Source organism: Raphanus sativus, unplaced genomic scaffold, assembly GCF_000801105.2.
Source record: "Raphanus sativus cultivar WK10039 unplaced genomic scaffold, ASM80110v3 Scaffold2324, whole genome shotgun sequence".
Lineage (NCBI taxonomy): Eukaryota > Viridiplantae > Streptophyta > Magnoliopsida > Brassicales > Brassicaceae > Raphanus > Raphanus sativus.
Genome location: NW_026617633.1, coordinates 5,408 through 16,144, shown reverse-complemented (window position 1 = coordinate 16,144; position 10,737 = coordinate 5,408). Strand labels below are relative to the sequence as shown.

Here is a 10,737-nt window from a genome sequence, read left to right as displayed (position 1 = left end):
CTAAGGGCTCCATACCAATAAAGAAAAAAGAAAGAAAGAGACACCACTTTATTGTTCCATAGTGGATCCCCCTGTCTAACAACATTTCTCGTTGATCATATATTTACCACGTTTCCTTGCCTACTTATATTTGCTTCTCTAACTACTTTTTGTTTGTTTGTCCAGAGAAGCTTAATGATATGTATAACTCGGTATAGTGTTTAAGGTGCTTCATTTCAGTTAGCAATGGATATGTATGTTTTGTGACTCTGGACCACCCAATCAAAAAGCTTCATTTTAAAATAAATGTGGTTAATAAGAAAAAAAATGAAAATATAATCTAACATAACTGTGAATAAAATTGATTTATGATTTTTACTATTTTTAATATCCAAGCAAACTGTAACTAAATCAAAATGGCAGAAAATTACTGGTAGTTGCAAGAATTTTGTGAACAGTTTAAAGTTGGGTCTCCCAGAACAGTGAATTCTTTGGACAATGGCACGAGGAAGGGAATGAAGAGTTTAGCTTGTTGCAACAGTTTCGCTATATCATTGCATCTACTAGTGTGGTCTTCCTGTCGCAGAATACCTATATATGATGTTCCATTCCAGAATAGCTCTTCGGTTTTTAGACGTCTCTCTTTCATTAAGCCCACCAGGTGATTAAAATATAGAATAGAGAAACTTGAATCTTTACTTTAGCTTAAACAGAGCTCTGCTACCAATTGGATTTAGAAAATGAGAAATGACATGTTTCAGAAGTCTTAGGGCCTATAACGGTTGTCACTGACAAAGCTCTCATTGATTCGATTGCATGAAACAAGACAAAGCTCAACAGTTATATATTTCGAAGTCACTTACCAATCATTCATATTACACAACTTCCGCAACTGTTTCTTACCAAATCAGCCAATCAGGCACCAGAGTTTTGTCATTGGTTCCAAGATAAAAAAAGACATCTCTATTTTTACCTGATGGTTCGATCCAAAAAAAAGAGCCATTGGAAAGGCCCCTCTCACTACTTCATGTCAGATTCCACCTTAGTCGCAGGAACTACTGTGTCAGTAGTGTCCAGTTTGGCTCTCTTCCTTGGTTGTTCGGCTTCTTCAAGGTCGGCACCCTCGCAGTTTCCCTCGGACTCTGACTCAGCCTTTTCTTCCTTTTCATCAACACTTGCCTCTTCAACTTCTTCAGACTCTGCCTTTTCCTCTTCCTTGTTCTTAAGCTTCTCTATCACCTCCATTACTTCTCTATTGACCTGTTTACACACAGTTACGTTAAGAATACAATGACTATCATACTGGTAAATAAAGTATGATAAGATTTGCCTCAAACCACATTACAAATGAGATAATCTACTCTGACGATCTTGCTACCACAACTAGTCCAGTCCAAGTATTGTGATTAAGCAAATAGCGATAGATGATGCTACATATGCATTTGAACGTTACTGGCACATAGTGTAGTTAAAAACATATAGTTGACCACAGAAGCAACTTCATCCAGTTATAGCAGAGACAAATCAATATGAATGCAATTTACAGTTGTGTAATGTTTCATGCAAGTGTATGAAAGAAGTGAGATAAGGAAGAAATAATTCATTGCATAAGAAAAATGCAAGAAGAACAGATGATGATGATGTTCACCTGAGGGTTCTGGAGAAAGTCAGAGATGTCGTTGGGGCAACATGGACAGTTCATGATGTTCTTCTGTGCACGAAGTGTCCGCCCACCTCTGCTTCTTTCCCTCACCAGAGTTTGCCCAGCAAACTTATCTTCTAAACAAGCCTTGCAGAAGTTATGAGCACAAGGGGTTGTCACAGGAAGAGTCATTACCTGCCGGCAGATCATGCAGCTGAATTCTGCATCACCAAAACACACAACAGAAATAGATATTTAGTACAAATTCATAAACTTCTTTCCAGAAAACTAATAACAGCAAAGGTGAACAGTTGGACAGTCAAACCTTTCAGAAGTTTTTCTCTCACGGTATTTGAATGTGCCGCCTTTATAGCCCTCTTCATACTCTTCCTCTCCTCAGGATCCAGAACATTAACTGCCTTTAAACTAGCAGGGGGAGGCTTCATCCACTTCCAACAACCCTCACCTTCCTGATCAGTTAAGCTTATCAGTAGGTAATAAAATTTGAATTCTGACCACAAGCCCAACTGTTATAATTGGGAATTTGATCTAGGCGTCTCGGAACTAAGCTATGAGAAGAACAAAGAGAGGAGCAACTTACATCAAAATTCCATGATGGACTTTCCGTTCTCTCAAAGAGCTCTGTTGCCATCTTAAGCTCTGGAATGTTAGGCAAAGGTCTTGGACGATCCCCATGCTCATCACTGCAAACATTATATCAAAGAGTTAAAGCTCAAATTGAAAATATAAAGGAGGAGATTCCTAGAAGAAGATCAAACCTGGTCCATGGAGCAGGCTCATTGTCACACCTAACAAATAGGTAACGACAGACCTTGAAAGAACCCTATGGAAACAGAAGAATAGGTCAGGAAAAGAATCCAGCTCTGCATAAAAGAATAGGTGAAAAAATTTGGTCTTCAGACGCAAACATACCTGTATTCCAACTTTTCTCCAGCACTTCTCGATCCTGTAAACCCCATCATATCTGACTCCTGTCTCAGGGGCATATGCAGAACGCTTCTCCTTGTGAGACCTAGTTATTTACGAAGAAAGGAATTAAAGAATTATGATCACTTAATGCTCAGTCTTTATTGGTGAAGATAGATAAAGGCAAAAAAGGAATTAAAAGATGTATACAAGGAACAGCCAGTTAAAACGGAAGATAACAGCAGAAAGTTTAGCTTAACTCTATAGGACAAACAACCTCTTACTCACTATAGAAAACAATTTTAATGCAAGGAAAAGCAGCTGTCATCACCTTACTGATTTAATTTTCGGTATAGGAAATAAAAGAAAAACTAAGAATGTGAAAGGATGTTGAGCGAGATTGAATTTCACTAACCTGACAACACGAACGGGATAACCCATTTTGCAACTAACTCTTAAAGCTTCGTTTGACTTTTCAAACTTCTGATCAAACGATTGATCCTTGTTAGTCCTTTTGTTGCCGCTAAGGTCTCTTCCTCCACTGTGTGACACGTCCGCACATATTCAAGACAAAAAGAGGATACGTCTGTCAGTAAATTGGAGAATTTGGCTACTGCTATACACATGAGAGAAGTAACATATACAAGATTATCAAGAAACAAATCCTAGACCAGTAAGCTACTGATGAACGATGCAACTACTCAAATGGACCCAAAAAAAAGAGAGTAATGAAAAACGAACCTTCCTGTGTACAGAAACCATTCTCCATGATCCTCATCATCCTTGTAACCTCCAGAGAGTGCCACGGATTGAGCTCCATAACTGGATTGCCCAGCAATGCCAGCAACGTGCGGGAAATGAGCTCCCCACTGCCTACATTCCAACCTATCCTCCCAGCTTTCTCCAACCAAGACACCTTGATTTCTGACAGGATCATTTTCAGCCGGAATAGGACCAAAGTGATCAGGCGGTATCGTCACATAGATCCTGCCACTGGCAGCATTGGCCTTCCCGGTTTTCTTGGCACGCTCCGTTGTAAACGCCTTATCTGGTCGGTCTTGGTTACTGATAAAATGGAAAACTTTCCCAGTACCCGCACCAGCACTCTTGGAAACCCTGGCGAGACGAATGGCAGAGACGAGGGAAGAGTTAATCCTAGGGTTGCTTGCCATTTTGGGAGGGATCGGGCTACGGCATTTGGCACAGGTTCGCTTCCCTTGACCAATCCACTTCTCAAAACACTTCAAACAAAAGTTGTGCCCGCATGGTGTCTGTAAAAAAAAAAAAATACACATACAAAGATATCCATCAGCTCTGTATAAACGTAGGTAAACACTGACTTATTGAACACAGTTTGTCACAAATGGTAAGCATAATTAAAAAGCACTGCTGGAGTTGTGGTAAATCACTAAACAAACAAACCCTAGATACGAAATAAAAGAATCAAAGAATATATATACCCTAGATCTATCATACAGTGACATTAGCACACGTGGCAAGTAACAATCCAGTGAGAGAAATAGAGAGAGAGAGAGAGAGCGAACCGTGACGGGCCTTTCAGGCAACTGAATACAGAAGGAACAGTTCAAGTTTTCGCCGAGCGCGGCCAAAACATCAACATCGAGCCCCGCGCTCTTCTTCCCTTCATCATCCTCATCGGCGGAGGCGGCGGATTTGCCGCTCAGAAGCTCCTGCCTCTTCTTAGCTTTACCCGCCTCGGTCAGAGACTCGTCGGCCTCGATCGCGCGAATCGCCGCGACCAGGTCCGATCCGCCGCAGCCGGATTCGTGTCCCGCGGCGCCGGAGACGGGGAGGAGCGGATCGATTTCGCCGGAGCAGTCGGGGCAGTGCCACTGCAGAGTGGAGGCTAGGGTTTCGGGAGGGGAGGAGAGGCACGGCGCGTGCCAGGGGGTTCCGCACGTGCCGCACGCGAGGGTTTCCTCCTGGGGAGGCTTGGCCTTGCACCGTAGGCACACGCCGTCGTTGTCGCAAGGGAGCTGGGCCATTTTTCGATGGAGAGAGGCGGGGGGAGATTGGGAGGGAGAGAGGGAAAGGTGTTTCCGAGATTCGAGGTTGGAGAGAGAGAGAGAGTGAGGGGGGAGTGGGGAGTAATTAAAGAGGGAGAGACGAAAAATGCAGGGGCGGGGTTTTTAAAATAATTTAAAATTCAAACAGGCGCCAAAAAAAAATGAATATATATATTATCTCGAAATCCAAATAAAAAAAAAAATAGTTTTAAAGTTATTATTTTATGTGTTTTAAAATCTTAAATTTTTATGATAAAAGTTTTTATAGTCATATTCTAAGATATTTCTCTAAACAGTCTTCACTAATGTTAAAATTAGAAAATGGTGGATTAGATTAGGTCCCTCTTTCAACTTTTAGTTACACATAAAGAAAAGTTACACATAAAGAATGTTCAAAGAAAAAAAAACTTTTAGTTACACACCCATCCTTCTATATATCTCTACTTCTTTTGTCTTATTGAACCTCTAGTAAAATAATCACTACATGTTTGTTAATATTAAAATAACAACTACAACTGTGGTTTTCTAAACGCAGCTCCGTGCTGCCTATGATCTTTATATCAGCTTTTGGGTTTTAAATGAGAAACGGGCACCGTGCTATTTCATGGCAACTCATTAATAAATGTTTCAATACAAACAAACATTAGAGTTATCACTAATTTTTTTTTCTTGTGTAAGTTTCACACAAAATAGTAGAGACTCGAGCAAACATGAAACAAATGAGCTGGTTCTGAGAGATTGTCCCATCTCGGTACACGCGCCAAGATGTCAACCAAGACGTTCTCCGGAAGTGACATAGGGGTTAACTACTGGTTTTTCGGCTACCACCCGTAAACGCAGCTTTTGCGGTTGGTAACGGTTGACAGCGTTTCAAAACAATCATACAAATCGCTTCAAACCGCTCTGAACCTCTTAAAATCAAAAGCTGGTTCCAGCTAGCGTTTGCGGTTGCGGTTGGATAAAAAAATATTAATTTTTTTTTCTAAATATTTTAAACTTAAAAATTTTAAATTTTAAATTTAAAATATTATAAATAAAAATATATACACATTTTATATATTAATTTAAATTCACAAACAATATAGTATTTTTTTATAAAAACTTTAAAGTAGCTATTCATCATTATTTTTAAAAGTTAATATACATACATATATAAAGATATACACATATATAAAAAAGAAACAAAATATTCTTTAAAAGTTTTAATATAAATCTTCATAAAATATTAAAACTATAACTTTCAACTATTTAAAAATTAAAAAATAAACTTAATATCTATTCTATTAATTCTTCAACATGACCAATTGATAAAGGTTCAGTCCAACTAATTTTTTTTAATGATCTATACTTAAAAAATACTAATTCATCAAATTATATATCGTGGCTGTAACCACCACTCCAACTGCATAATAATCGGTTTTCTTTAGAAAATATGAGGCTTTGACTTTTTTTTTTCAAAGCACACGTGAATGTAGAAAAAAAAATAGAATCATGGGCGTTGATTTACAATACTCATTTTCAATTCAGTAACAGATTGTAATGTGTAATATTTTTTGTTTGGTATAATATTACGTGTGTAATAATAATGTTTTATATCATAATATATAAAATCATCTCATGAAACGTTAATGAAAAACATATAATTTTTTTATTTAATTACTATCTGATTACTAAACAAAATTATAACTATAGTTTATTTTTTATATAAAAATTAATAACTATCAATACTGTTAAAGTTGAAGTATGTTCTATTGATATTAGATGAATCCCATTAAAATAAATATTACTACTATATGTAATTGCTTATGCGTGTCTATATATAACTGTTTCTACCCATGCTGTTGTGATCTTCAAAACTATTTTTGTGTTTGAAAAAAGTACGGCCGGCTCTACGTGTGAGTTAGGTCTTCCGCATGTTCTTTAATACATTTTGCGCTCTAATTCACACGTCAACTACTTTCTTCTTTTTTGTTTGTAAATTTAATCAACTAAAAGTTATTTATTTTTAAAATATTCGAAGCCTAAAAATATATATGTTCTTTTAAGGACGGATCATAAATTTGGTTCAACTATTTGACAAATCGATTTGCGGGTACGGGTTATGGATATTTTATGCGGAGTGAGTGTAGGTTGGTGAGTTTTGGATCGCGACTACCCGTCGACCCGCAAAGTATTTAAAAAATAAAAAGTAAAAAAGTAAATATCTTTTTTTAGAAATACAGGATATTAAAAATAATAATTTAAAATTTAAATAATGTATAAATTTTTTATTATAAATATATTTTTATAATAACTAAATTAAATAATGATTTTAAAATATAATATTACCCGCAAATAACCACAAAACTAAACGGAGCGGATTCGGGTACAAAATTATTTGTTTGCGGGTTGTGCGGATCAGATTTTTTGACCAAAAAAATTGAAAATCCATGGATTGGCGGGTCAGTGGGGCGAATTCGACCCGCAACCCAGCTTTAACCATGCGTATAATAGATCAATTTTTTAAAATGCTATTATTTAATAAATATATTTTGATTAAGATTTATACACAAATATGATTATAAAAAATATAAATATACTCAAAAAACAAAAATATCAAAAATTGAATTTAAAAGGGCGGGTCAAAATCTAGTTATTATTAATCATATTATATTAACAGTTATTATATTTTATCACAATAGTATTTTTTATATTTTATAATATTATAATATGTTTATATTGATAATTTATTATTAAACCGCTGCAATGTCTCATAATCAACCAGTCACAAACATCCCGCAAACGCAACAATTTTTAAACGTTATGCCAGTCATACAAAACGCCATGTAACAATTGAAACCGTAACCACCCCGCAAACTCCCACACCCGCAACTGCAACCGCTGCGTTTGAACCAGTCAGGCCCATAATCGAAGACAATGTCGATTGCTTCTTCTCTGCCCTAATATTTGAAGACATAATTGCACGGTCTAATCGTCAACAATAGCCTCACAAAAGTGCAAAACCCTAATATAAAGATATTGACATCACTAATCATAATATGCAAAATCATTATTTTACAATTCAAAGCTTCTAAAAAGATTTTTTCCAAAACAAAATAGGAATTCATACAAAATAAAGTAAATTAGCAAAAAGGTTACTAAAAAGGAATGAATTTAGTATAGATACTATTTTGAAATTAACATAAAAGTAACAAATACTATTTTTTAAAATACGGTTTTAAGAAAATAAAATAGAAATTTTAAATTTTCATATAAACTAAACTACGTTAACAAAACAAAGATCATTTAAAATAAAGAAATTTGATATATATTATTTTTAGAAAGTTAACATGATTTTCTTTTAAAAGTTATTAAACAATAATAAGAGTTTTTCAATAGTTAAATTAATATATTTTTTTGACAACAGCATGGCTAATCGCCTAAGATACCATCGGTTTAGATAGCCAAACCGAAGGTAGGGAATCAACATATAATATAGCTGAAGGAACTTCTCGCACCGCTTGCAAGTTTGTCCACCATTGTGTTTTGTGTCTGAGTCATCAAGTTGTTTCCGAGTCATTGAGTGGTAATATTATATTTCTTATAACTCATTTACATGCATTTACTCATATTAAAAAAAATTAGAATAAGCAAATATACATAATAAGAAATAGTAATAAAACAATACATTTTTCATGATATTAGAATAAAAATAAATAATAAATAAATGTACACTATTAGAAATGAAAAAACTACATTAAACATGTATCTGAAAATATATACTAAAATAAATAACATGTAAATATACAATATAAGAAATAAAAATATTACATTAAACATATATCGTAATATTAATATTTGATATAAAAGCAAGAAATTTAGAATAAGTAAATATACAAAATAAAAAAATAATAAACAATAAGTAAATATATAATATAAAAATGGAAAAATTACATTAAAAACAAATAAAGATCAAGTAAATATACAATATAAGAAAATGAAATATTAAATTAAACATTTATCATAATATTACCATTTCATATAAAAGCAAAAAAAATTAGAACAAGTAAAAATATAATATAAGAAAAATAAATAATAAGTAAATATATCATATAAAAATAAAAATATTACATAACCAAAGACTGCATTTTGAATTAAAATATATGGTTTCCAAACCAGTAAAATAAAGAGATTGACGAGAAAAAAATTATGGAATATTACTATATACATGATTGTTTTCAGTCCTTTCAGCTCATTTGAAGAATCATTCTTCCCTGAAAACAAAAAGAAAAAAAAATAACGATTTACAATTTTTTGGAATAATGTTAAATAGTATTGCACAATAACTAAGAAACCAAGCCCAATCCCAAAATCGACATCCGAACGCAAGCAACTCTAAGACACAACCAAACCTATCATAAACCACTGTAACAGAAAGAGTCATGGACACAACCAAATCTATCATAAACAAACACATCAATCATAAACACAACTGTGAATAATATTACAAGTTAAAGATTATACCATGTTGATCTATAAAATGTACACAAAGCGGGTTCTCAAAAGCAACAAGTAGTGATATTGCCATAACAGTATGAAAAGGAATCCATCAACACAAACTAGAATTTAAAAATTTACAAACAACATGATGCTAACAAAGAGCAAAGGTGATAAGCACAAAAAATGTCATAGAAAGATCAGACAGTACTGAAATCTACCACGAGATATCACAGCATGAAACAACCAAAAATGTGTAAATATAGATATGCAAAAAAAAAAAAAACACAGAGCCAAAGAATGATAAAAACTTCTACTTTAGACATCACTAAATGATCCAATTTTTATAGTTTGTACCCAAACTCAACTTAGTCAAAACTCAATATCAAAGAAACCCATCAACTAATTCAGATAGTTATCTCAACTTTGGCTATTCAAAAGAGAAGTCAAGGGAGCAATTACGAAAAAGAAAGAACTGACCACCATGATTAAGAAAGAATATGATCAAGCTTAAGAGCGAGAAGACGGGTGAAAGAGAAGAACAAAATATTCCCTGTAACCGCCTGAAACAACTTCCAAATTCTCCAGCTCACTATTCTTCTCCGCACCAATATTTATTTATCTTTAAACCCCTAAATAAATAATCAGAGCAACCCTTTTTGACACATTTCACAATTCAATATTTGATTGTGTGAAATTGGAGTTTTTCGCCAAAATTTTCAAGAGGCAAACATGTAAGAGAAGAAGAAAATATTTGTTATTGGAGAAAAAACGGTTTTTCGAGTCGATAGATAATGAGTTTCCACGACAAAGACAGATGATGACAAACATAGTTTACAATAATACATTTTTACTCTCTTTTTTTGATAAAATACCTTTTACTTTTTGAGTGTGGCTATGTATAAAAAAATAGATTAAGACTACCACTATTACTTAGATGTTTCTTTGTAAAAAAATAATCGAAGTGACATATTATTAGAAGCTAAATTAAAAAAAAAATTAAAATTATATTTTATGATTTATAATTTGATTTGTAAAATAATTAGATTATGTTTAACTAAGTTTCTGATTTGTAAAATAAATAGACAAACGTGACAAGATAAAAATATATAAAAATTAATTTATTTTTTAGCTAGAAATGAGTTAAATATTTTAAATATATTAAATCTTTTAATATATCTGTGTACCCGCCCGCCATTAGGGCGGGTTTAACCCTAGTCTTAAAATAAAATTAACGATATAAGCAATAGGGTATTACGGTAGGATTTAAAAAAAAACTAATAATAATATGTTAAATCATCTACAAAATTTCAAATTTAAATCTCAACTAGAGTTTTGACCCGTGTGTCCGCACGGGTATCCTTTTTGGTTTAATAATGTTGTATATTTGTTATGCAATAAAGTATTTATGTAACATTCCAAACGACTATCCCTGCATATCCGCAACATTCGTTGTGCAATATAATTAGAATGCTTTAATGTGAAAATAGGACACGAAAGAGATAGACATACTCAAGAAATCTTCAATAAGAACTAATGTGGCAATAACTAAATGTTGATTGACACACGTAAGAGAAATCTGTACCTAAAATATTTTAACTTCTCAGTTGATTGGCAGTTTTTATACTTGTGCAGTGTCCTCAATAATATAGCATGGTGCTTTGGACATATATTAAACTGCATATC

The 10,737-nt window shown here is 33.6% G+C and overlaps 1 protein-coding gene and 1 long non-coding RNA gene across 2 annotated transcripts; both read right to left on the bottom strand.

Moving 5' to 3' along the window:
- Positions 1 to 808: 808 nt before the first annotated feature.
- Positions 809 to 4,639, bottom strand: LOC130505501 (E3 ubiquitin-protein ligase ORTHRUS 2-like). The gene is made up of 9 exons (XM_057000110.1): positions 4,093 to 4,639; positions 3,290 to 3,819; positions 2,964 to 3,089; positions 2,555 to 2,654; positions 2,401 to 2,465; positions 2,223 to 2,325; positions 1,947 to 2,091; positions 1,628 to 1,842; positions 809 to 1,239 (listed from the first exon to the last, which is right to left on the bottom strand). The coding sequence occupies exons 1-9, from the start codon at positions 4,552 to 4,554 to the stop codon at positions 1,000 to 1,002; spliced, it is 1,986 nt and encodes a 661-aa protein (XP_056856090.1). The 5' UTR covers positions 4,555 to 4,639; the 3' UTR covers positions 809 to 999.
- A 2,636-nt stretch (positions 4,640 to 7,275) lies between these two features.
- Positions 7,276 to 9,476, bottom strand: LOC130505500 (uncharacterized). Its single transcript, XR_008941710.1, has 2 exons — positions 8,776 to 9,476; positions 7,276 to 7,514 (listed from the first exon to the last, which is right to left on the bottom strand). It is a non-coding gene; the product is annotated as an uncharacterized LOC130505500 (long non-coding RNA).
- Positions 9,477 to 10,737: the final 1,261 nt, after the last annotated feature.

Bases quoted from the DNA above. Each gene is read 5' to 3' on its own strand.
- LOC130505501 (XM_057000110.1), bottom strand. From the start codon at position 4,554: ATGGCCCAGCTCCCTTGCGACAACGACGGCGTGTGCCTACGGTGCAAG. The intron at 2,326-2,400 runs GTTTGATCTTCT...TAATGTTTGCAG, and splicing joins GAGCCTGCTCCATGGACCAG to TGATGAGCATGGGGATCGTC. The intron at 1,843-1,946 runs GTTTGACTGTCC...TTGGTGATGCAG, and splicing joins GAGAGAAAAACTTCTGAAAG to AATTCAGCTGCATGATCTGC.